The sequence below is a fragment of the Balearica regulorum genome, chromosome 3 (genome assembly GCF_011004875.1).
Source record: "Balearica regulorum gibbericeps isolate bBalReg1 chromosome 3, bBalReg1.pri, whole genome shotgun sequence".
NCBI classification, from domain to species: domain Eukaryota; kingdom Metazoa; phylum Chordata; class Aves; order Gruiformes; family Gruidae; genus Balearica; species Balearica regulorum.
This window is the reverse complement of record NC_046186.1, coordinates 64067340-64094727: the sequence shown is the minus strand read 5'-3', so window position 1 is coordinate 64094727 and position 27388 is coordinate 64067340. Positions and strand designations below refer to the sequence as shown.

General features: G+C 38.1%; 1 protein-coding gene across 14 annotated transcripts; it reads left to right on the top strand.

Annotated features, from left to right (window-relative positions):
* The first annotated feature begins 37 nt into the window (after positions 1-37).
* On the top strand, positions 38-25872 carry BCLAF1 (BCL2 associated transcription factor 1). Of its 14 annotated transcripts, none has more exons than XM_075748177.1 (14): positions 534-664; positions 6138-6276; positions 7327-7400; positions 9465-9588; positions 10423-11328; positions 12788-13459; positions 13574-13743; positions 16466-16571; positions 17512-17596; positions 18310-18485; positions 19647-19827; positions 23329-23475; positions 25145-25354; positions 25502-25872. In XM_075748177.1, exons 4-14 carry the CDS (start codon positions 9485-9487, stop codon positions 25505-25507), a joined length of 2763 nt encoding a protein of 920 aa, XP_075604292.1. In that variant the 5' UTR covers positions 534-664; positions 6138-6276; positions 7327-7400; positions 9465-9484; the 3' UTR covers positions 25508-25872. The 14 variants fall into 14 exon arrangements, with proteins under 14 accessions (XP_075604300.1, XP_075604290.1, XP_075604301.1 ...); XM_075748181.1 differs by having other exon boundaries at positions 9462-9588; XM_075748185.1 differs by lacking the exons at positions 534-664; positions 6138-6276 and adding an exon at positions 38-176 and having other exon boundaries at positions 13313-13459.
* Positions 25873-27388: the final 1516 nt, after the last annotated feature.

Sequence of the window (27388 nt, the reverse complement as noted above, 5' to 3'; positions counted from 1 at the left end):
ACACATCTGCTGCAAAAGCTGCTGCAGTAAAGTGCCGCTACTACGCGATCTCCTTCCTGGCGCAGGGGAGCATCGGATGCAAATGCCGCTTGATGGTGATCTGCTGGCTGGCCTCCGCTTTACAGACAAGCCCTTCCAAGCAATTCTTGTGGATGGATGCGCACCCCGCCCGACAGGTAACCAGGCAGCAGCTCGGCCGGGGGACGGCGACCCCTCGGGGTCTCCTTCAGGGAAGGAGAGGATAAAAGATGACAAGTTTTAGTCACGGCGGTGTGGGAGGAGATAAGGGCTGCCGCCGCCGGAGCACAGAGCCCCCGGCTGTGGTACAGGGTGGGGAGACGGATGGACGTAGGGCCGGGCCACGCCACTCCCCTCCCCCAAGACACAGGCCCAGGGCCGGCCTGCAGACAGCCCCCAGCGCCGCGGGCCGCCATCTTCCTTGCGGACGGCTACCCAAAACCAAGATGGCGCTCAGGCTGTGAGGGGTGCCGGCGTTTCCCCGCCCAGGTCGGAAGTGACGCACCTGCGACGGCGGCCGCCCCCCGCTCTCTATGGTGGTTTTTTCTTTTTCCCTTTGGGCCCCGCGTCTCTTCCTCCGGCGAGACGGGAAATGGCCGCCAAGCTGCCATAAGGGAGCGGGGCCGCCGGGAGTTCCGCCCGCCAGGTGAGGAAGGGGCGGAGGTGAAGGGGCCGCGGGGAGGTTTTGCGGGACGGTGGCGTGCGTAGCCGCGGCCGAGCCAGCCCCGGAGTGGGGAGGAGGGAAGCGATGGCGGGGGGAGATGGCGGAGGGAGGCTGAGGGGGAGCAGCTCCCCCCCTCCCCATCGCGGCGCTCGCGCCCCCCGCGCGCGGCCGCACCTCCCGCCTCCCCTCCCCCCGCGGCCGCGCGGTGCCCGCGCGCCGCGCCGTCCCGCCCTTCCCCGCCGCGTGACCTCGCGTTCCGCAGCCATTATCCTCCGCGTCCCCCTCCCCGCGCTCGCCGCGCCAGCCCCCGGGGCGACGGGCCCAGCCGCTCCGCTGGGGAGGGGCCGGGCGGCCGCCGTCACCGCCCTGACGCGGGCTGCTGCCGCCGCCGCCGCCGCTTCTTGCGGGAGTCGGGCCGAGCCGACGTCGCTCCTCCCCGGGCCTGGACGGCGCCCTGGGGCGCGAAGGTAGAGAGGGAAGAGGGGGGCGGGAGGCGGCCGCGCAGCTGTCTCGAGCTGGTTCGCGGCTTCTGGAAGCCCGTCGGGGGGGCGGGGGGGACGCGCAATGGGCGGCCTGCCGCGTTGGGCCTCCACCCCGGCCGACCTGGGTTTGCAGCCTTTCCGCCCTCGCCGTGGGAGATAGGCCCAAGGGGATCGCCATGCAGCACTGGTTACAGGAATATAAAATCTCCCCGTTATCCTCGCGGGTGTGACTCTTAAGGAGGGAAACGGTGCTGAGGTGAAAGGATGCTTCCCGGTATTGGATCAGCCTTTACGCACGTTGGAGGAACTTCCCTTCGGGCATGACTGCGGTTCAAGTGCTTGTGCCTTAAATACTCTGCTCCTGCTTGTCTCCCTGCGCGTTAACTGCCCTGTTTAGAAGTGCCCGCAAAAGCTGGTGAGGGGCTGGGGGTGGGTTTTACTCCCCTTGCTGAAAGGGGCTATTTTATTCTTGATGTTGATCATACTGTAGTATACAACCTTTGCAGGATCTTGTCCTTTATTTCTCGTTTGCTTTGTAGGCCCTCTACTTTCTGCCTTTAATTTTATTGTAAAAATCAAATTCTTGTTTTGTGTGTCATGGTGCTCCTTTACTAAATCGATATAACTTGTTTATCTTAGAGATCAAAGTTTTATCTTAACAGTAGCAGTTACATTTTACTACAGAAAGACCCGGGGGCATGCAAAACAAATGAGACACTGCAAGTAGTCACTCTTTGAGTAATGGTTGGTTTATTGTAAATGTATAAAAACATCGCTTAGAATAGTTGTTCTCAGTGTGGGAAGGATTGATTAAAGAGCGTGGGGTTCCAGGAAAATGCTGTCTAGATGTTGTCTTCCTCGTCCTTGCTCCTCTTTCTCCTCTATGATAATCTCACTGTTTTAGACAAAAGTGGGCAAAATAAGAAGGGGTAAAAGCTCTGGCTCCGAGGCGTACTCCAAACATGCAGCTTCTTGTGGCAGGGAGGGCAAGGAATTGCTTCCTCCAACTCGTCCCTTTTGATGTTGAGTGACAGGCTGTGCTGAACGGCAGGAAGAGGTTTAGTGTGTTACATGTATCAGTACTTGGGGTGTGCCTGCCTTTCTCCTGAGCTTTGGCTCCATGGCTTAAGCAAGGCTTTAGTGGGCCTGGCTCTAAGGAGCAGTTCCTCAGGTGAAGGCTGGGGCTGAGGGAATCTTTCATGGGGGAAGGGGGAAATGGGGGAGAGGGCAGAATGTGCCGTGGGGAAGGGCCTGTTGCCATTGGGAATGCAGAAAACTTGGAGTGGTTGTAGGAATTTAGAAAGAGTCAGCAGGGAGCTGTTGTTTGGAGCTCGGGTGCAGGTGTTTGGATGGATTAGATTTGGGCTGGTTGTCAAGGAGAGATTGTGGTGTAGGAGTTTGAGGAATGCCAGAGAACATTTGAGGTTTGTTTACAAGTGGTGGAGATCAGTGAAGGAAACTACAGAAGAAAATAAGTCTTTAGGTTACAACTGTATTCAGTTTATCTGCAGGAGCATTTTTCCCAAAGGTATTGTGAAAAAGTGCATCGCTGTATTGTTCATTGTGCTGGCACTGGCATCCATGCGGTCTTGTGGTAAATGGGATCTGGGAGGTGATAGTGGCTGAAAAGTCAGCTTTGTCTTTTTTGTCCAGAGTAGTTTTCTTCTGGATCAGTTCACTGCTGCAGCTCACCAAGCCACCTATATGAATATCAGTCTTGGAACAAACAAGGGAGGGAAGATGGCCTTTTCTGTGGCAGCGTGCTCAGAGTTTATTGCAAAGAGATTGTGGAAACCACTTTGTAGTGGCATATGGAAACACAGTGTTTAAAACACAACCAAAAAAAAAAACAAACCCCAAGAATGGCTATCCAAAACAATGTGTTTCTCAAAGCATGCTAATTCCTTTTTGTGTATTGGCAAAGTTCTTAGAAATTGTCACTTTGATTTCTGTGTTTTTAGTTAGAGGAGAAACATGCCTTTGTTTGCCAATAGTATTACATAAAAGAACAGCTACCAATCATATGACTGTTTTGCAGAGTTGATTTTATTGTTACTAGGATGCTGGGGTTTTTTCTTTATAGAAAACAATATAAAATATTTGAAAATTAAGAAATGAATGAATTAGGGAAAAAGGCCTTTATGTTTTACATTTCCAGTTGACTTTTCATGTTGTGATTCTTACATGGGTCTGTGTTGTCTTTGTAACTGTGTGGATATTACAAAGATGATATAAAGCAAGGATATAAAATAGGGGGGAAATAGGCTTCCCAACTCTATTTGTACATTTCAAGATAGTATGGGCAAATTTGCTATGGTATTCTAGTATTTGTAGGATTCTAGTCATTGATGATCTGAATGATGTGGGTTTACAGTCATTAACGAAATGCATTCTATTCTTATTTGTGATGTGCCACTGTTAAGTTTGTGGGCATTTAAAAAAAGAGAGGGGGAGGGGAGGTAAAGAATGGATAAGAAAGCATGGCAGATGTACAGGCACTGAATAGATGCTTTACACTACTGTCTCAATAAGACTTTCTTTAATTCAGCGTATGTATTATGAGAGAATATTACAAATTCTGTGGGATTTCTTGAAGATCCTCTTTTGTTTTGTCCTGATTGTATAATCCTCATTGCTTTTGAAACTTGAATCTCTGAATGAAAATGTGTTTTGGCAACAGCTTGTCAACTACTTCAACAAGATTTTTTTACTTGAAAGCTGTCAGGAAGATTTAAGTAATGCTTAAACAAGAGAAATGTAGACTAATAAATAACTAAAAATGAAGGATAGCTAAAATGAATCTAAGAGGAAGCAGTGTTTTGCTAGTGTAAGTGGGGATAACTGTCCTAAAATGTCTTCAAAACCTTCCATGTGGTGTGGAACTTTTAAAATAGCTTAACAGTCTGTGTACTCTGAGAAAACGTCAATATTAGTGGTGTAGTAAAGACTCTTAAAAAGAATGTTTAAAAGGAATTGGAAACAATTTTATTTGTGCTTTGTTTTTATTGCTAACAGTGACATTTACTTCCTCATTATTGTGTTGCTTGTGGTGAGATAAGCCTGATTCTGTTATGTATCTTGTTTTTGCTTGATGGTCACTTGCTGGCTGAGACTGATCTAAGATGCCTAAAGATCCTGCTGTTGTGTCATTAAGAAACTTTTCTTGGCTTCCTCTTTGGTCATTAATGTGACTCAGCAGCTGACAGGTAGTGGACTATCCATCTTTTAAAAATGTCTGGGTCCATCTTTTAAAAATGTCTAGGTTTCTGTGTTAAGGTTTGGCTGTTTGGGGGTGGGGTTTTTTCGTGGGTTTTTTTTTGGTGTGTCTTTTTAATTTTTTTAAAGCTGCTTCCAAGTACTGCTAAAAAGCTTAACTTCCAAGTTTGTTGCTGCTGATGACTTTGCCAAGCTAGTTTCAGGGAAGCTTTAAGATTGCAGTGCTGCCAAAAGAAGCAGTCCTGTCTGGCTGCTATTGCAGCCTCCTGTGTTGGCCCAAATGTTTGTGGGACTGTGTGATTAACCATATCAGAAAAACCATTTGTATTGAAACTAACCCAGGTGGTCCCTACATTTCCTGATCTAATTCAGGATGTGGCTGCAGAAATACTTGTGCTGGCATAAGGGACATCATCAGGAATGTGAAGAAACAAAGGATAGGAGAGTTGAGACTGTTCCTTTGAACTGGCAGTGCCAGCTTATTCTGGTTGAAAGTACTGTGGAGATACAGCAGCTTCCTTTGTAGTACCCAGATTTTCTAACACAGGAGTTGAAATGGTTGAGAGCCAAGCGAGCATCTCTTCTTTTTTTCTTTTTTTTTTTTTTCCTCTTCTCCCCTATATTTAGGGCAGAAAGCAAGAGAAAAAGAAATTTGAGTTGCAAAAAACCATGTGGATTACAGCCCTGGTGTTTCAGGCATAGACGATGTTCCTAGCAGTCATGGTCCTTCCTTAAAAATGCTTAGTGCTAGTGATGACGCCTCGTGTCACATTCTTAATACGCACCTTTGGCAGACTGTGTATCTTCAGTGCATGAAGCTTATCTCTGGACTAGTCTCAGAAGTGAGAGGGGCAACTAGTCTTTTGATTTAGTGACCTTGTGTAACAGCATATGATACTTAGCACCTTTTTTTCATTGCCCTTTACTAGTCCTGCCCTTACTTGACATGGTGCAATCACTGCAGACTGACAGTGAGCATGATAGTGTACAGGAAGAGGCTGCGAGTGATTTTATTTGGTACTGTAAAACAGTATTTTGTAGTTGCGATGCTTTCAGAGGAACGTGTACTTTTTCTGTGAAAGTGTAAAGCATGTAGAAGCTAACTGTTACAAAGGACCTGTTTTCCTATGTATTTCTATATCTACCACTGTTCATCTCTAAATTAGCTTTAATAGAGGTTAATAAAATTTTAGATTCTTGCATATTGTGAGAATACTGCAAATACTTGGAAGATTTTTTTATTTATTCAATATTTAAGGTTTTCTATTCAAAACTCTTTTCTTTTAAAATGTTATATCCATACCCTTAAAAAAATTAGGAAGAAGGGTAGCAAATAAGTTTTAGCTGCCAGGGTTGGACATGGTGTATCTAATGTCTGGGTTGTTTTTTAAAGTGTGGCAGCTACTCACTTTTGCCAGTTGGTAGAAAAGATTCCTAAAAGTGTGTGGAAGTGACTGCCAGAGTTTGAGCTGTAGTAATTTAAGATCCTGCATTCTGCCTAGAGGTTTTAAAGGTGAAATAACTATCTTCTTCTATATCCCCAGGATCTAAAGACTTGTCTAAATCAGGATTTTTGGATTTCAGCTAGCACCAACATTGTTTTTAAAAGTCAGAAGTAGAGATGATTTAAGTATTGATTTAAAATCTCAGACCGAACTTCAACCATTTAGCTGAAGTTTGTATTTCTTTTTCTGTACTAGACTTCTGAATGCCTTAATTAACCTCTGCTAGCTAATACCATCTCGCCTTTTGTCTAGACAAGATCTGAAATGGTCCGATACACTACTGTGCTCCTTCAGAGAGTCATGCTTGCTGATGATGAGAAGTAAAAACTTAATCTTATTAAAGCATGTATTTTATAGAAATTGGAAATATCTTGGTCCCTACTAGTGAATGGTAAGTGGACATTTGACAGCAGTGTTTATGAACACAAGTGCTACATTTCTTCTTTTAGATGAAGAAAACATCTGTGAACAAGTGTGAAAGTGTCATTTAGGAGCAATGGATGTCTTACAGCTTTGGCTTTAATAAATAAATTGTTGAGATGCAGAATTTCTGGGAGATCCATCTCGTCTGTATTGAATTTGGACAAAGTTCCGAGTTGCTTGAGTGGAATTGGCAAGCTTGCTTAATGTTGAGTCAGACTACAAATGTATACATAGTCTTAAGGTTTTGAGGCAATTAAAAGCTGAGGCCAGTGAAAAATTCATACTTCTGAGACTGGTTGCATTATTGCAGTTATGCATTGTTTCTGTATACCTGTAAAAGAGCTTATTTTTGGAGGAGATGTTGGTTATTTAGGTAAGCTCATATACATATGCATTTTAGACAAGAAAGTATAACAGAGTAATGCTTGTTTAAATGTAGCAAAAGAAACCTAAAGACAAAGTTTTTACTGTTGTCCTAAGTCCTCATCCCATTTTTTCCCCCAAAAAAAGTAGCTCCAGTTAAGTGTAAAGCTGTATGTTAGAGTTCAAACTGGTCAAACACTTTGCCACTGTCCTTTTTGCCCCCTCCTCCTGGCTGCATGCTGTTCTTTCCCCCATAATCCAGCTCTGGCACTTGTCTGGCCCTTCATTAAGCCAGTTCTATAACCCAGCCATATGAAAGTGTTTTCTGGGTATCAAGAACCTGCTCACTGAAGGACCCAAAGGGTGTCGGGGCTGTTGTGAAGGTGAGGATAATGCATTGTACAGCCATGTAAGCAAGGCTGAAGGAGTGATCGTGTATGGGAAGGGGAGTAGGATTTGCCCCTTGGCAGTGGCTAGCCCTGAGTTGCACCAGTTCTAACATTCAACTTCACTGAGTCCAGGAGTAAATTTGCCATTTCTTAAGTGCAGTCTTTTAGTGATAAACAGATTAATGTTTTACCCATTTAAGCAAAAGGTATTACCTGCCCTTTAGTAAAAGTTCATGTCTTTGACAGTCCCTTTTTCTGTTCTATAGGGATCAGTATTGCTGAAAGCACAAATAGAGAGTTTTGAAATAATTGCTTCATTGGCACCAGCTAACGGTTTGAGGTAAGAGTAACTTAATTCTATTTTTAAATGTTCTGATTGAACCCAACCATTTGAAGTGAGAATTGATTTTGTTTTCCTAAAATTCATGCTTGCAATAAGAAACTAAAATATACACAACTTTCTGAAACTAGTGTATCTCTTGTAAAGGTCAACTATTGTACAGTATATATGTACTTGTCGTGCATAGAATGCAAATGTATAAATGTTATTGTTAAATACAGGGAAAATGAAACAGATTTCCTTTAAAGCTGAGATTGGATTGTATTACAAACTTCTCGTGCATCTGAAGTTTGATCTGAAAATTACTTGTATTAGCAAAAAAAACACTCTTGGAAAATTGGTATGCTTCATGTCTTACAACAGTTTAAATTTAGAGATTTAATGTTGCCTGTGAGTAGATGAGAATAAGAGATGATAAATCATTTTCTGTGGGTTTAATTGAACACAATGAATTAGAAACCATCTTCTGAGTATAGGTTATGTAAATTTGCTTTTTAATGGAAGGAGCCAATAAAAAACAGCATTCAACATATTCTTCTCCAAGGTAAATAATTTTTTCATGGTTAAATGGAAAGCTAGTTTAGGTTAAAATTAAAATTAACTTTTTGTTGGGTTGGTTTCAGGTGAGGTTACCTCTCTTTGGGGCCATGCAAACTCTTGTGCTACTGTGGTGAGGGAAGTCATATGGGGCAGGAGGGACCAGTTGATAGGGGAATGGTCGGTCTGCTTTTTCTTCTGGATTCTTTTCTATAAGTCTAAAATCTCTGCAATTTTGTTAACTTTAAATTAAGCTCTAACGCTGTGTATTTCTCTTTACATAATTGAAATATCACCCAGGAAACAAGAAAAATACTATCAAGTCCCTTGTGACAGAAAGTGCTTATTGTGTTGAGCTTGTATTTTCAGTACAATAATTTTAGGCTTTTGTGCTTGTTTGCAATACAAAACCTAAGTGTTTTTTCTATTTTTGTTTTAATAATTATTAAACGATGATTATAGATACTGAGCATATAAAGGCTTGAAAACGTGTAGTTACTTGTCAACAGTCTTATATTCAGGTTGTCTTATGTGACCCTTTTTGGCTTTTTTTAAAGCTGGGCAATTTCAAAAGAGAATGGTAATGGGTCAAAGTTTTTAACAATTAAATTGGGTATTTTTAGCCACTGATCTGAAAAGAAAAGGAAAAGGTGTGTAATTTTTTTTATGGTTAGCAGTAATTAATTCTAAATATTTATTATGACTGTATGTAAGAAATGATACTTTATTATCAGTTTATTTTCCTGTAGGACTCATTGCTTTATAATCAATTGTAGCTTTCATAGCTTAATTTGAGCTGAAAAATGTTGAATTCTGTTACAAGCCATATTATTTAACTAGTTGTTAAAATCTTTAAGAAGTTGGCCATGCATTTTACATGTTGTTTAAAAAGCAACGTTAACCTAGAAAGATGCAGGGTGGGCATATTGACCAGTGGAAAATTGGATCAGAGTGATTAGCCTTAGTACATGTGGTTAAGAGAAATAATACCCCTGGCTCAAACCAACAACTGCTGGACAGAATACTTCAGGGCTTTATCTTTGATGAAGAAGGTACGTTGTAGGGGACTATGAAGTCCTTCCAGAGAAGCATCGGCATATTGGAAATGCAAGGAAACTATAAACTACAGAAGTAGCAAGAATTTTGTTTAAAATATATTTAAATGTGTATTTGTCCAGACTCACATTATTTCTTGCGTTAATTTGCAGAAATATTTTTTTCTCTTGCTTCCTCTGCTTCTACAGGTTTGGTTTGCAGTTAAACCTGGAAAACCTTTTACACTTTATCTTTTCAGACAAACTGCATGCACTGTACTTTCGTTAAATTCTTTAAAATGTGGTTGAGCTTTTAATTTACTAATAAATGTACTCATATCCTCCTCAAAGTTATTTTATTTAGGAAATGTTATAGCTCTTCTGAATATTATCATTTTGTTCATTTATATGATATACACGGACTCTAAATAGTTGCTTCTCTCTTTTTTTTTTTTTTCCCCCCTTCCTTCCCCTCGCTGCTTTTCCTAAGCAGGAGTATATCTACTGGGAAAAATGGGTCGATCTAACTCTAGATCACATTCTTCAAGATCAAAGTCTAGATCTCAGTCCAGCTCTAGGTCAAGATCCAGATCACATTCTAGAAAAAAGAGATACAGGTAAATTTATGCCTTACTGTATGAAAAATTGGTTTAATATATTAGATTTTGTCTGGAAGTTATTTTTCACTTGCATGATGCTGTGGCAAAAGTGAGCCTGGGATCTGCATTTTAGGCAGTAGGTAACTTCTGCTTTGAATGTAATTTCAGTTACTTTGTTTAATACTTGACTGTTTCAGAATGCTAATGGTTCTTTTTGATTTGTGGCTTGTTTGATTCTTCCCTCCCCCTTCACATGATGTTTTCTGTGTTTAGTCTTTCCTTGTAATTTGTTCTGTATTTCTCATGCAGCTTTTCAGATCTGGAGTAACTTAAGGCTTCAGCAGATAAGCTTTGCGCTATCTTTTCTCAGTTGGCTCCAACCTTTTCCTCATCTTTCTTACTAGTGGACATTACCATCTCCCATAAAAGAAGTGGCTGAATTGAATGTTTACTGCCTCATCAGCTGCTGTCCACAGGCTGGCGTATTAAACTGGGGGTCATGTAACTTCGTGTTCCAGGCTGTGAACCATGGTGGCTGAGGAACTGAATGCTATGTTCCAGAGTGGTGGTGATCTCTAATAAAATGGCAGGGCAGGCCACTGAGGCTGGTAATGTCTTAATCATGTGATGCTGAAGTCTAAGTTTCACAGTCCTTAGGAGTATAGGCATGTTTATTACAATCCTTTGAGGCAGAAATAATATGTAAAGATAGGTTGTAGAACTTACTTTAAAGACTGTTAGTCTGTTTCCTTTACCATTCTGACTGCATTTGATAAATCTAGCACTTAGTGTCAAGGCACTTTTTTTCAATTCTCCAATTGTCAAATGTTAATGTTTTCTTTTTAATTTTAGTTCTAGGTCTCGGTCAAGGACATATTCACGGTCTCGCAGCAGGGATCGTGTTTATTCTAGAGATTATCGCAGAGATTACAGAAATAATAGAGGAATGAGACGTCCCTATGGTTACAGAGGAAGAGGTAGAGGGTATTATCAAGGAGGAGGTGGTAGATACCATCGTGGAGGTTATAGGCCTGTCTGGAACCGAAGACACTCCCGAAGCCCTAGGCGTGGCCGTTCACGTTCCAGAAGTCCAAAACGAAGGTCTGTGTCTTCCCAGAGGTCCCGGAGCAGATCTCGTCGATCTTACAGATCTTCCAGGTCTCCAAGGTCCTCTTCATCTCGTTCTTCATCCCCATACAGCAAATCACCTGTCTCTTCCAAAAGACGTGCGTCTCTGGAAAAGCAGGCAAAGAAAACTGAAGGGGCTCCTTTGCAAGATAGCCCTTTGAAAAATAAATCACAAGATGAACAGAAAGATACATTTGAACATGACCCATCAGAGTCTCTTGACGATTTTAACAAATCATCAGCAGCTTCTGGCGACATTTGGCCTGGCCTTTCAGCGTATGATAACAGTCCAAGGTCACCCCATAGTCCTTCTATTGCCACCCCACCTAGTCAGAGTTCATCTTGCTCTGATGCCCCTTTGCTTAGTACAGCCCACTCAGCAAAGGACACACCTCAACATTCCCATTCCATTCAGCATAGTCCTGAGAGGTCTGGCTCTGGTTCTCTTGGAAATGGTTCTAGCCGCTATAGTCCTTCTCAGAATAGCCCATTGCATCACATCCCTTCGAGGAGAAGCCCTGCAAAGACAATCCCATCACAGAGTGCTCCCCGTGAGGAGGCTCGAGTGAGGTCGTTTTATCCTGAGGGTGGTGAACAGGAAACTGCAAAAGGTGGAAAGTTTATGAAAAGGTAAGAATTAAATTATAAGCCTAATGTTGCCTTTTAAAATGCTATCTATCACAGAGTTTTGACAAGATCATCACCGTGCCTTGAAAAACGCAATATGGAATAAATATTACTAATTTAGTCTGGTTGGAATTGAGCTTGAAACGTATGCCTTCATAGGTTTCCTCCTAAGACGCTTCAAGTTCTTGGCCATTGGCTAGTGGAGATGGGGACATGTGTCCTTGAGGAAAAATTGGTTTTCCTTTATGGTGTGCTTTCTTATACTTCATTTACTGCTAAGAAAAATATTAATTGGAATAGTGTATTAGACTTCCTTTTTTGGTAGCGAATTCTGTTCAAGTATTTTAAGATTTTAATGCTTCATGTAATTTGAAATGCAAATCTTCTGGAAGTCTAAAAATGCAGATGTTGTACAATGATTTCTTTGTTAACATAAACAGCATCCATTGCTAATTGTGTGGTGCAATATGACAACTTTGATGCCTTGACTTGCATTACTTGTGAAAGAGGGTAGGTCTTGGTATTCTTGGAACATAATTCTATTGATGTGAAGGACAACATATTTAAAGTTGAATGTATAATTTCCAGTTAACATAAAATTCTTAAATTTGCTCTTAATGTTTGATATAGTAGTAATTTTTAAAAGTTATCAATATCTCACATTAGTCTGTTCCTTTCTAATGTGACTAGTACTTCAATGGATTTCTTATAAAATTAATTACACAGCAAAGCTATGACTGTGCAATATAGGTTTGATTGTAAGCTTTTAAATGAATTTGTCCAGTCAGTGATTTACTATGTAAAAATATATTGCTTAGAAGATCAAAAATAGAACTTCCCTTGGGTTAGATGTATTGGAGTTGGTGAACATAATAGGACCTATGTGAAAATAGTGCACAGACAAGGCAGTGGCTGAAATAATTAATTGGTAAGTGTGTTTCTGTGTTTGAGAGAGCTGCCTCCTAAAGGTTTCCTGCTTGAATATAGTGAATGCATTAAGCCTGTGTCACATTTTGGAATTCTCTTAGAAATGTACAGAATCTTGAAAATCACTCGCTTTTGGTACTCCTTTAACCTTTTCACTGAAAGAAGTAGAAAAATGAATTGCAGTCTGAATTATCCAATTTCATGTGAATTTGATGGAGAAATGACTGATGTAAGAGAATGTGAAAGTGGGTACCAATTAAGAAAGAACAGACAAACTACTAGCTTTTTTATAAACTCAAGCAGAGAATTTCTAGGTGTTCTACAGAAAGGCATTATAATCTTCAGATGCCTCTAGTAGTACATAAATGACAGTGGGTACAGCATTAATGGTGTGCGAAGAGTTGCATGCTAAAGTTGAATTGCTCAGAGGAATGTATTTTCTTCTTCTTGGTGTGGGATTGACACAAAAGAGGAATGCAAGTGAACTGGAATGAATGCAATCCAGAGTTACCAGTCTCTTCTTTGCTATCCACAGGTACACAGATGAAGAGTCTAGAGTATACCTGCTTGATAGGGGTAATACCAGGGAGAAGGAGGCCCAGAAGGAGAGAGGATCAGAAAAAGGGAGGACAGAGGGAGAAAGGGAATGGGAGGAACAGGAAACTTTAGATTTTTTCGTTGATAAAGAGACTGGGAAAGAAAAGTTTAATGACTCTGAAGGGGAGGACACAGAGGAGACAGAGGATTACAGACAGTTCAGAAAGTCTGTCCTGGCAGATCAGGGTAAAAATTTTCCTACTGCATCTCACCGGAATGCTGAGGAGGAAGGAACCAAATACAAATCTAAAATATCAATCAAGGGCAATAGAGAGAGCGATGGATTTAGAGATGAGAAAAGTTATAAGCTTAAAGAGACTGGCTATGTAGTGGAAAGGCCTAGTGCAACAAAAGATAAGCACAAGGAAGAAGACAAGAGTTCTGAGAGACTAATGATGAAGAAAGAAACTCAGTCACCTGAGCAGGTAAAGTCTGAAAAGCTCAAAGAACTCTTTGATTACAGTCCCCCTCTACACAAGAATCTGGATGCGAGAGAAAAATCCACCTTCAGAGAGGAGAGCCCACTTAGGATCAAAATGATAGCCAGTGACTCCCATCGTCCTGAAGTTAAACTCAAAATGGCACCGGTACCTCTTGATGATTCAAATAGGTAAATTATTCCGTTTTACAGTGTGGTTCTCCACCTGCCTGCAGTGTCATTCATCTTTATTTAAACTAGTGGTTTCTTTTTGTGTGTCTTTGTTTTGTTGTTGATGCATTTTAGACCTGCTTCCTTGACTAAAGACAGGCTGCTTGCTAGCACACTTGTCCATTCCGTCAAGAAGGAGCAAGAGTTCCGATCCATCTTTGACCACATTAAGTTGCCACAGGCCAGCAAAAGCACGTCAGAGTCATTTATTCAGCACATTGTGTCCTTGGTTCATCATGTCAAAGGTATGTATTCAGTTTATCGTACCGAATACACATCTGGCAACTTTAAGCCTGTTTGCTGTCTCTAGTACAGGAAGATTTCAGCCCTCTTTCAATGTTGGTTTAGTCAGACTTTCTTCCTTTTGAGGTACACATAAAAATAATTAGAAAAATAACAGCCATAGAAGCTAGTATCAAAATACTCCATGCAATGTAGAGCATAATAGCAGGTTTACTATGTTTCTGGATAAATTTTTGAGCCTAAGTAGTGTATAAAGTTTGATTTTTTTTTTTTTTTTTAGTGTCGTTTAAACATACTGCGTTGATCAACCTTATTTAGTTGCATTTTAATAGCTCTAACATACAATTTTATAGTAAGTGGTGCAGTGTGGGTTGACATGTGTCTTTTGTACTGTAAATACAATGGCATTCCTTTTGGAGCACCCCAGAGCTCGTTTCCAGGTTCTTATTAGAAGGCGTTGTTTTGTCTCAAGATTTAAAAAAAAAAGTGCTCTAAATAATCCTAAATTACACTGTGATATTTCATTTTATTCCCATTTGACAGTATTGCAGTGCTGGAGCCAGGAATTTCACATACAGGAATTTGGCAGTGGCTACATAAACCTCCTTTAAATTAATTGTATGCTAACTATTTCCTGATTTAACAGTAGTGGCTATTGCTTATTATAAACACCGCAAACCCCCCAACTAAACAAACACCCCCTCACATGCCCCCCTGCCCCAACCAAACCCAGACTATCAAACTAGATGTATTTTGTTTAGGTCACAAAACCTGTCAAAGTTTTTTGATGCAAAAATAGGTAATTCCTTAAAATTGAGTAAGGATATCTGGAGAGTTCTTTAAAAGCCTTTTTTTTTTTTTTTCAATAACATTTACTTTATTTCACTGGGTTGTTGTCTTGTTCTTGTGTTTAATGTACTGAGATAATATGGAAGAATTTATTGGTGAAAATAATTTTGCCGTATCATCATACAAAGGGGAAATGTGGAAATAATTAGGTGACCAGTTTCAGTGTATCTGTAAGCATTGTTTTTTACAATACTTTAGCTTCTGATGCTTTAGCTTCTAAAATTGCAAAGATTTGCGTGCTATGTGCTAGGGTTCCCTTAAAAGTCATCTTTTGTTGGCAAAATTCAGATTACTAAGGCCAAATGATTTCCTGCATTTTGAATTACTTACAAAAAAGAAAGTAATAGTCAACAATAATAAACTATGATAATGTATTAGATTAAAAAAATCTTAGACCTGTTTAGAGTATAATGATCTCTGTTGTCAAAGTATCTATTTTATTGATATGTAAAGAGGTTTAAGGCTCAATCCAACAAGAGTTTCTGTAAGTTTTTGCTTATATGGTACATATGTAGACTGCAGGTGAAATAATGTTCCTGAAACTCTCACATGTTGATCACAGAATAGACTGTTTTTCAGTAAACTTTTGTATGTTAAACAAATACTTGGTAAATGTAACAGCTTAACAGCCTGTCTGGTGAAGTTATTAGAATATGTACAGTTATGGTTGGTTTTGAAAGCAGAACCTCTCTTTAAGTTTCAAATTTACTGTGGTCTGTGATCAGATTTTAGTAACTTTTGACAAATTGAAGTTATGTTCATTATTGGTGTGATGCGACCAGTCTGAACAGCTCTTTATTAATGTAGAGCTGAAAATGCCCAGTGATGTTTTCTTTTTCATTGTAACTAGGTCCTGGAATGTGTTTTGAAATGGCAAAATCCATGTTACAAAAGTAAAATAGCTGTTGAAAGATACAGATGCCAAACAGGCAAAGTTGAACCTTCTGTCTTCCTGGCAAAAATGGCATAAAAACAGAGTTGCTAGCTCAAATTCCTGTGTTTGATGGAATTATGATTGAGGCACTACCCTTGTAGTGGCCGTTTCAAGTTTTAATGGTTGGTTATGAGACAAATACTGGATGCCGGGCGGTAAGTTGATACAGATGTATGTTGACCTGTTAAGCAGATAGCTTGCTTCATATGTAACATTTCATAGCTCATGACTTTATGTATTTCTATATTACATTTAAACACATTTGTTGAGCTGGTTTAAAATCTGACTTTTGCTGTTGCTAATTTAAATGTCTCTGAAGGGAAGAGAAAATTTGTCAGAGAAGCTGTCAAGTTTGCCAAGATGCCAGATGCTTAAATGAATTTATTTATGTATAGGTGTGTTAATTGTCTTGGATTGTTTATCATCACAACTTCAAATCAAGAAATCGTATTCCTTTAAGAAATGACTTGTTAGGTCATTCATGTAGTTATTGAAGCATACATTACTTAAGTGTTTTCACTGAATTAACTTTTATTTTAAGTTAAAGATGAGATGAATAGTAAAACGTACTTAATTGCAAGTATTCATGACTAAAAGTAACTTCATTTTCTCTTGTGGGCAAAGTATAACATAACTGTTAAGAAATTGCTCCTTTCTATTTCATTAGGGGAAAATGAGCAAGTCCAATCAGTAAATGATGCTTGAATTAGATGTAATACAGTCATGGCATAGTTATACATAGACTTGCAGTGATGCTGTGCACTGTTATTTTGTTTGGGTTACAAAATGTGTAAAAATAGGGAAAATGCCACATTTGCTTGTTCTGATAGATTTATTGAAAATACTGTGTTTTTGCCTGCTACTTGCCTTTCTGTCAGGAGTAAAATAGCTGTCAGTTGAATTAAACTAATGAAACAGTGTTTTTCTATTGTAACCAACAGAGCAATACTTCAAGTCAGCTGGAATGACCCTAAATGAGAGGTTCACTGCATATCAAAAAGCTACTGAAGAACACTGCACCCGGCAAAAGAGCCCAGAAATACATAGGTATATGTTAAATGTAAATGCTTTGTGTTTCAAATAATGTCTGCTAATACTTCTTCTGAGAACCCAAAATATTTTTTTTCTAATCTGCATGGAGTAATTTGTCAATTTCTGTGTAAATACAAAATACTTTAAAAACCCCACCAAACCCTCTTTCTGTAAAAGAGAACTCACCTGAGCCAAGTCCGGCTTCATCTGTGGTTTTGTAGCAGATGTCTTCTCTACCTCTGTACCTCATTTGGGATATATTTACTTTTCTCACATGCAGTGCTCAAATATTGAGGGGCATATGTCTTGAAGATGAAAAGAAGCCCTGTACATGCATCTTTATTCTTCAGTGTGAAATGTTCCATCTCATACTCCTTTAGTTTTTGTGTGTGTTAATTTACAGCAGTTTTTTGAAAAATCTGAGGGCCTGAAAGGTAAGAAATAGGCATGCAGATGTAATTTCTGTTCATGTGCTATAGTTTTAAGATGCACTGTACTATATTTGTGTTGCATGTGAGGATATATTATCCCCATAGTCAGTGTCCAACTTTATAAGTTTTCTTAATTGTTAAGTATTTTTGACTTTACAGCAAACTATTGTAGTGTTGATGATTTCTTGGGGGGGTGGGGTGGATTTTCAACTGGCTACATACTGATCTTTTGAAATAACTCATTAAACATTTTTTGTTTCTTCAGACCTGTGCTTAAAATGTGAAAAATCAAACTACCTATTTTTCTGTATTTGTGTCTTTAGCATGCGTCACAGTCACAGAGCAGAACCAAGGTTTTTAATTTTTAGTCTGCTGCTGTATTCTGATGGTGGGGTTTTATATGCAAGAAGTTTGTTCTACTGCAAAAATGCCTTGTTTTTTCATTTTCTGTTGAAAATAAATGTCTGAGGCCATTAACAGTCACATACGCATATGGCAAGACACTGCTTTTATTTTACATCTAGGAGGATTGACATCTCTCCAAGTACCCTGAGGAAGCATACCCGTTTAGCAGGTGAAGAGAGAGTATTTAAAGAAGAAAGTCAAAAAGTAGGTTCCTAGTAAACGTCCTATCTGTATTTCTAAACTTAATTTATTTTGTTTCCCTTTAAATCTGAACTTTAGTTTTGGCTTTGTGTTTGTGTATAAAAATACAAAAATAATTTGTATTTATTGTATCTGCAGTATTTGCATTTAGAATTTTTTTTTTTGAGTAATACATTTTACCAAGAGGCCAGTTTACGTAGCATCGATTTTGCTATATTGATAACGTGGCATAGAAGGTCAAGTTTTCTCCCACCCTTCCTTTCTTCTTGGACATTTCTTGACCAATTTTGTGGCACTAAGCTGCCCAGGGACAAAGAATAGAAGAGGGGGGAAAAAAACCTACTAAGGTGGTCAGTGAGTAGTACGGTTGAATCGCAAAGGTGCTTATGCTCTGCTAAAAGCAATTCACCAGAAGAAATAAATACTTAAATGTCCTCCCAAACCATGTCTGTTTGCATCAAAAAATAGATAACCCATTGGCTTGATGGGAATGCTTGTTTGAAACTGAAATTCTTAGCTGTTCTTTTTTTAGATCTAGCCATTGCATGTAAAGGGCATTCACTTAAAGTCAATTTTTGTGCTGAAGAATTTGTTGAAAAATAGGTAAATTCTATCTCGTTTTTTTGAAAATTGGTGTACAACTTCCCTTTTTGTTCAGATTCTGTTCTGGATGTTTTATTTCAAAATTTTGTTCCAAAATATGTATTTGTTTACAGGGAGATAAAAAATTAAGGTGTGATTCTGCTGATCTTCGGCATGACATTGACCGACGTAGAAAAGAGCGAAGTAAAGAGCGAGGAGACTCAAAGGGTTCCAGGGAATCCAGTGGGTCAAGAAAGCAGGAGAAAACTTCAAAAGATTACAAGGATTACAAATCTTACAAAGATGACAGGTAAATATTTCAAGTCCCTATATAGGTTTTTAGCTTCTAATTAGCCTTTTGTAATTGTAAGCTTAATTGCTTTCAATTTTCATTGTATAATGGAACATTTAAATTTAAACAATTAAAATTATTTGTTTTACAGCAAATATGTATTATCTGTCTTTTACACGGCTTATGGTGGATGAGGACAAAAACTTTGGAATAGCAAGCTAACACTGAAAAAAAAAATGACAAATTAATCTGTCCTATTATCCAGGCTACATCAGGAGGTTGGACTTCAATGCAGTACATTTCTATAAACAGTTTGTGTAAGAACTTTGGTTCGTTATGCTTGATTCCGCACTTTTTCAACTCATAACACCCAGAGTATGAGAATCTTACTGATACTTAGGTTTTAACATGGGTGAGAAGGGGAATTTTTATTTTTGTCTAAAGCCAGTGGGCTGTTTTTTAAGGAAAAAAAAAATTAGCATATCTCAGTGGATACTGTGTAGCAGTGGTAAGAGTTACTTTCAGGTATGACCTTCCTTTGAATAGAATATTAAAATCTTGTAAATTGGGTCAAATTAGTGCCACTATGGGGTTACTAAAAGCCTTGCTGTAGGATTTTTTTTTTTTTTCCCCTGCTTTGTACTGGATATACAATGAATTTTTACTTATGCTTTCTGTTTCCCATTTACTTTCTGACTTTGGTATCCACGTTACCTTCCACTGGCTAATTCCATACAGGCATCTACATAGGTTAGCCCACACCGTACCTTGTCAACAGTGTGCAAACTGAACTATGTAAAGTTACTGTAAAATTTTGCCTTGAGGGTTTTCTTCCCTTCAATTTCTGTTTTTCTGCCTTAGAAGAAAGGCAGACCTTAAAAGTAGCAATCTCTCTGTGGCATCAAAACATAGAAAAACTGTATTTGCAGTTTGCAGACTGCTGCTTTCCAACTCAGTAGCAATAATATACATTTAGTGCTTTTAAATGTGTAAGAGGAGGCTGGAAAGTGGAACTATACTTCACCTTAACATCTGAAATATGTAACATATATGTGACTTTATAAGCAGAAGGGGGATAGCTTTTCATAAAATATAAAGAGACCCCTCTTAGTATAGCATGTTACAGACTGTCTAGTACTTTTAAAATAGCACACAGTGTATCTTTTTTTTATTTTTCAGTAAGCAAAAAAGAGATCAAGACCGTGCTCGGTCCTCCCCATCATCTTCCCCATCTTCCTCCTCATCCAGTTCTCGGGAAGAAAAGGATTGCAAGAAAGAAAGAGATGAAGAGTTCAAAACCCACCATGAACAGAAAGAATACTCTGGTTTTGCAGGAGTCAGCAGGCCAAGAGGCACCTTTGTAAGTTGCTCTTATTTTTCCCCCAAATTCTGAACACTTCACAAATAGTGATAGTATAACAAATAAAATGAGGAAGCACTGCAGCGATTAATGTTAGGCTAAACTTCTTTTGTAGCAGTGATTCTTGAATTCTTGTGTAATGTGCTAAATTAGAAAAGTTGAGGGTTTTTTTCCCCAGCATTGCCCAGTAGCAGTTAATTGGTGTGTAAATAAGCATTAGCATGCCATTAGAGACCTTAGTGTAATGGTGGGGAAAATGATTTCTTGTGTATTCCTTACTCTTTTGTAATTATGTTGTTTCCTAACAGGGTCTGAAAATTTACCTTTCTGTAAAGATTAAATCTTGTGATCTGCTACCTCTTAACTCCCTGCAGGTTCTGTTTTCCCCTGTCATTTTCAGTTTGGTTTTGCCCTCCTTTGTGTGTGATGCCTGCAACTTGTTAAATAGAGAATGGCACATAATTAAAAATACACATCAACCTTAAAACAGCTGTATTAAGGAGAGGAGATGGTATACTTGTTATTTTTCAGTGTTTCTTTGGCCTGGACTAGCCACAGTGAGCATGAAAGCTCATTAATTTATTTCTGGAATATGTTTTAGCATTGTGATTTGGAAAGTGACAAACTGACCACTATAGTCTTCAGAAAAGTTAAAAATTGCATGTTAATGTAATTACTGATAAATAATTGGGAAATGTAGAAGCATTATGAAAGACTAGGAATCAATTAAAGAGGCCTTGAAAAGATAAGGAATACTTTAAAAAAACCCCACCAAACTCAACACAGCAAAAAAAACCCCAACCCAAAATAAAACACACAAAACCCTCTAAGTGTCCCCTGTTTAGGTGGGGGAAAAATTGTCAAATAGACTTACATAATGGGTAGGAGTAATTTCATACTTTCACAGTAAGACTAAATAATGCTAAAAGACATTGTTTGGTTTAAATGTACATTGAATTATTTATAGTAGTGTAAAAGAAGTTTTGAACTACACACGTGGGGTGTGTTTCGAGGTAAGGTTTGAACCTTCCGTATGTAGAAGAAAATTCAAAATTCAAAATTTCTAACACTAAAAATGCATAATTTCCTTCTTTCTTGTTTTTTATGTAAGTATACCAAGGAATAGCTATGTGGGCATACCCTTGAATGTCGTAGGCATCAAATATAACAGTTTTAGCACTATTTCTTGCTGTATAAGCTAGTGGCACTGAGTTAAACAAAAACAGAAATTTAAAGCCCCTCTCCTCTCAAAGATAATCACTTGAAGGAAACTGAACTAGTGGAAGCCGTACTGCTTTATAAAACTGGATTGTGAAAGAGAGGCTTCTTTACATTAAACTTAAGTAGATGTGAATTGGAAATTTAATAGACATCTACTTATTTAACTCCTGGTGACTGCTAGTTCTGACTATGCTGTAATAACTGGTTAATGTTCCCTAACAACATACATAGTCACACACAAGCTTATTGAACAAACTGTGTCTGAACAGCAGAATCTAAATAGGCGAACCTGTTGACTCAAATCTTCTCTTAGGGATACAGCTTGGATAGTATTGAAATATACAGACTGGAGGAATGTCTTCATAATGCAGGCTCATAGTGGCTGCATTCCAGTAAATACTGCTTTGCTTTTGAAGTAAATAAAATGTTTTGGTTGTGAATCCTTTGCAAAGCAAGAAGTCTGTATACACGGGAGAGCATAGCTTGCTGCATAGGGGAGACTTTAATGTAAGCTAAGCTGTTGATTTCACATTAAATCAGCAATGGTTTTGCACTAACACTTGATGATAGACTGTCATATTTAATTCTAGGCTTCTTGTACATAAACATGAATAGTTTTGGAGTAGGAACACAGAAATAAGGATAAGTAGACTCTTTTAATGACAGTGTCATTAGTATCTAGCTCCTAAAGAATTCTGTGGGTAACAGTTCTGATCTAAAAGGAGTTTTCTCTTTCTGTAGAAAATACACTCTGTCCTTTTTGTGATGGTCTTTGCAGTGAGTAAGCCCATAAAGATTATCCACAGTGGATTTCACCTCCCATATGTCTTTACCTGAAAGATGACCTGGAGGCAAGAAGGGGTGGGGAGAGTGTTAATGTAGTGTTGAGGAAAGCTCTAGATATTTTTCTTAAAGGGAGTCTGATCCCATGACCTAATGCCAGGAAATGCTGATGTCTCTTTGTTGTGGGTTTTTTTGTTTGGTTGGTTTTTTAAAAATCCTGTCATCATTTTGTCTCTACATCCTTTCCCCCCCATTATGATACTGCTTGTGCCCTAATTTTTGCAAAGGTTTGAAAACTATTGGAAATAAAGCATGTAATATTTCCTTTCTTGTACAGTTTTCTTCAAGTGATAGTCTGTTTCCAAGTTGATTCTCCGAGAATTTTTTTTTTTCCTACAGTGTATTGGATAGGTCTTAAGAGCCTTTTACGGATTGTTTTTCAGTCTGATTTCAAAGTAGTTTTAAAACTGTCCAGCATAAATTCTGTTGGAGCTTTGTGGAACTAAGTGTGCATAATACTCCTCTTTCAAGTTAGTCATTTATATCTTTTTTAATCTATGTTTATGGACCATACTTATTTTTAACACATTAAATTAATTTTTAGTCAGGTTTTTTGTACATTTAATCAGAAGACCTAGTTCTGTGTGTTTAACTAGGCTGTTTATGGAAGTTGTGTTCTGTAGTAACTGCAGGTTTTAGCAGTCTGTCTTCCCAGCCTAACTTTTCTTCCCCCCTTGAATGGAGGATATAAACATATATGGAAATAATGTTTTCTACATGCTAAAAATTTACATGCTGAGGGAACTGTATGTATTACTACTTAGTATATTCTGAGTTAAATATTTTCTTTTGTTGCTCTGAGACTTTTTAGCCTAACATTTTTAAATTCTGTTAATTCATTATAAAGAATATAAGACACTTCAAGTGTTGCTACTCTGTACGGTACATATTGTGGCTTTTTCTGAGTAAAGAATTTACTCATTAAAACTTAATTTGGCCTAAAATACATTTCTGAATCTCAATTGAAAATGTTTGAGTAACACCAAGTGAATATACTTATGTGGAAACTGCATTGTTTGTGTGTATTCTGGAATAATTTTCTCATAACCAATATGACTGACTCCATAAATGACCTTTCTTTCCTCCTGACAGTTTTTTCCTTCTTTCAATCTAGTTTTTCTGTTTGTGGTTTTTTTTTTTTTGTCTGTGAATAGCTTCTTCTGACCTCTTGTTGCAACACCCTGGTTTACCAGCAAAGGAAATTTCTTTGTAGTAGTTGTGGATGAATTTATGCCAAAAACTGTATGTGTTTCAATTAAGTTTAATAGAATCATTACTTCAAAGTGAATGCTTGAATATATTACTTAAGGTAATATGTGAATTTTCTGAAACTTGCAGATACTGTAATTAAGCACAGAAAGCATTTTCAATAATAGAGAACTTGAATTCTCTTTGTGGTTTTATGTAAATGGATTAAATGACGTTTTGGTTAATCAGTTTCGAATTAGGGGCAGAGGAAGAGCCAGAGGAGTCTTTGCTGGAACAAATACTGGTCCCAGCAACTCAAATACTACTTTTCAGAAGAGACCGAAGGAAGAGGAATGGGATCCTGAATATACCCCAAAAAGCAAGAAATACTTCTTGGTGGGTGTGGAGAACTCGATATCTTATGCATGCTTTTGTTTTTTCAAAATTTCTACAAGCGTAGAAGTAGCATGCATGTAGGGACAGGGAATTTAGTTACATAACCATGAGAATATCGGGGCTCTTGTAGTGCCTGGTTCTTCTCTCGTGTCTTTCTGCAGCAGGCTGGCAATAACTGAGGCCTAACAGGGAATAAATCTCCAAAACTTTCATCAGTGGGTGGGGAAGAAGGCAGATTCAGACTGAAGTAATTAAAAACAAAATTTTAAACCAAAAAGGCTTGTGCTGTGATTTCCTGGATTTATGTCTGTATGGCATTTGAGCTTTCTCTTAGATTTTGTCTAGAACTCTGCAAAACTGGAAGATTAGGAAAAGTTGTCAGTATTTGTGGATGTGTGTAGGCTGACTGTTATTAGCAGTCCTTCTGTTCTTAGTTGAGTAGTGTGATAGTCATAAGAAAGTCACCTTAGTTTTGATGCTTTTTTCCCATCTGGATTATGAAAGAATGACTGTTGATGTAACCACCCAGTAAGTAGCGTATACTGACTATGTAGTCTCTGCTCCAGTTGATTTCTTTAACAATGCAAACTTCTAAGGGTATTGTTTCACCAAGTAGTGAAGATTAGGCTTTCTCCTATGGCATTATAGTTTGTCATAAATATGTTAGCAGGTAATCCAAGAAATAATACAATTACAATTTTGATGTTTGTACAAGGAGTTCTCCTCCATCTCCCCACACATATATGAACTCTTGAGACCTGTAAACCTAGAGCTGTGATAATGTATTCATTAAGAAATTCTATGAGGGCTAGAACAAATAACTAACTGTAGTGGTTAAACTTTTTTCTCATATCTAAAGATGTTTTTTAATTTAAAAAATAGTGCCACCCTTTCACTTTTTTGTAATATATAATTGTTAATAAACTGCTTTATATAGGTGTGGTATGTGTTTAATAGTTCAGATTTCTTTCCAAATCACAAGTAAAAAAAGTAGATGTTGAAGCAAGTGTACCTCACTCTTCTAAATATAAACCCTTTTTACATTAAGTAATTGTCTATAGTGTTAATGCAGTACACGGAATGATTATCAGAAGACTTACCAAACTGTCTAAGGCTATATATTTGGTAGCAAGATAGCTGAGCTTATTAATCAGAGAAACTCAACTGTTGTTTGCTAATGTCAGATTTAAACAGTTTAAACTTCCTTTGCCCTATGTTGTGCAGGGGAAGCAGTGTTTCTGAAAACTGCCTTCAATGACTTTTCCTTAATAAGTCTAAAAACCTCTATCTCTGCATTGAAGTAAAATTTAAAAAAAAATCCTAGCATATTCTTAGACCTTCTTCCTTTAAAATCAGATTTTTTTCCCCTCAAAACTAGTAATTCTTTCTTCTGACTGAAGATAAGTGACAGAACTGATTTATTAGAAACATTTGAGCAGACCCACAGCTAATAAGGGCTCTTAAAACAATTTTATTGCTGTGGTTTTAGTTACGGCATCATGAATTGTAAGGGTATACTTCATAATGTATTCTGTAGATTATGATCTGAACTGTTAGAAAGTTCTCGGTTTTTTTTTTCCTATGTATAGTATAAATTTGATATAGAGTACCAACATTGTAGGGGTATATTTAAGAGGTGTTCTAACCATATTCTTTGGTATTATTGTAGCATGATGACAGAGACGATGGTGTGGATTATTGGGCCAAAAGAGGAAGAGGCCGTGGTACTTTCCAGCGTGGCAGAGGGCGTTTTAACTTCAAAAAGTCAGGTAGCAGTCCTAAGTGGACACACGACAAATATCAAGGGGATGGGATTGTGGAAGATGAAGAAGAAACAATTGAGAATAATGAAGAAAAGGACAGACGCAAAGAGGAAAAGGTAAACAGTTTAGTAAATTGCAAATTAGACAATTTATCTTGCAATATCTCAAGTAGTTGTGTGTATGCGGGGGGAGGATCACTTTAAAAGGTGTGGGAGTTTGGTTATTAACAGTTTACAACAAGACTGTTTTCTTTCTTTCCACAGGAATAACCTTGGAAGAAAGTTATAGCTGAAAGAGCAGCTCTTGCACCACCCACACAACATTTTTAATATGTTTTTTTGTTGTCAAATGAATGTAAGCATTTTACTTAAATTTTACTGTTGGAAAGTAGTTTAGAGGGATTGTTTTTGTTTTAAGCCTTTAGAAAAAATCTTGATATAGTAAACTATGTTAATGATCGTACAGGTAGAAAGTAAAATATTTGTAACAACTTTTAAGAAATTTTACTGTTTGTTATATGCAGTGTAATTCTGCTTTGTCCAAATATATGGTCAAGTACAACTCTAAAAGTTTTGATTCTCCCCTATGTCTGTGTTTTATTCTGAAGTAAACTTACAGCTCTGCACACCTGAAATCTTGGAGCAGCATTTTTTATAAAATGATTACTACTTCTGTGTTGCCTTTTTATAAGAAGTGTATTTAAGGGTAGTTATCCACTTGTAGTGTAAGTACAAACAGTTGTGCAAAATGCTCATTATAAGTTAGTTCACAAGAACCACATTTACGTAGCGTGTCAGTGATAAACCTGGATTCTTATTTCACTGTGCTAGAGAGTGCAGCAAGAATTTTATCTTAGAGAGTGAAATTTTTCACTCTTCTTTAGAAGCCTGAGAAATACATATGTATATAAATACTCAAGTGAGTTTCAAGTGTATTATTTCCTTTGTGGGATGTGAGTTTTTGAAACCTATTTCCAAGTCACTGCTGCCAGAAACTTTTGAACAGATCTGAAAACTGGAGTTCCCTCCCTCATCTCTGTAGTTAGTGCAGAACTACCTACACCTAACTTACTTCCTGTAGCTTGTGTTTAGAACAGATGAGTCATGTATTATGAATACCTAGTGATTTGCTCTTAAAGGCAAAGATGCTTCTCTTGTCAAGGGTAACTTAGTACAATTTTCAAGGTTTTATAAACCTAGGGTTTAAACTCACTGCAAGAAAAATGTGCTGTCCGTAAAGTTTGAAGTACAAGTGGTGTTTTCAGGGCCACTAGTGATTATAGTTTCAGCTTTCTGTTGATAGCTTAATCATCAATAGAACACTTTACTTAAGGAATTGGTGGCAATATCAATCTAGCTTTTTTAATCAATTTTTGTTCCAGTTTATTAAAATGCCTCATTAATTTCTCTATGTAGACTTGCCTCTCTGGGTATGTAATCTGGCAAGAGTAAGTCTTTAGATCTTCTATCATGTTTACAGCCTTAAGTGAAATTAGATTGATGAGGAGGTGGGGAGGGAGGAAGACAAAAAAACCCCACAGAAATCCCTGAAAAAGTAAAGCAAGATGTGTTAAAACTGGAATCAGTAAAGATAGTTCAGATATACTAAAACATTTCTATAAAGTGTGAATTCCATTACAGTGCCCTTGAAGTACATTTCTTAGGTATTCCACTTTATACAAGGTGTAAATCTGAAGTTACAACTCGATGGTAAAAGTTAAGTTAGCAAAAGGTGTGAGAAATTAGTCTTAACTTTCTTTGCCACCGATTTCTAAATAGTTGTGCTTCTAGTATTTTTGTAGCCAAAGTGCAGAAGTTAGTTGACAGGTTTTTGTTTGGTTTTGTTTTGGTTTTTAAACCCAAAAACAACAAACCCACAAATTTAATTTAATGGTAGGTACACTTTTAACCTACAGAATGTTAAGGATGACAGTAACATGCTTGAATTAGCAGAACAAGGACATTCTGATACAAGACTGCTTAGGCTTTCTTTTTCACACTGTTGTAGATACAGTAAATCTTAATGTTCTATGGAGTTAATAGTGTAGTATTGTTCTTATTTTGCCCCTTAGAAGGACATAATGTCTTAAAAAAAAAAAAGCTTTGGTAGAGGTGTTTGTATTAAATACATATATAATGTACGCCCTCTTA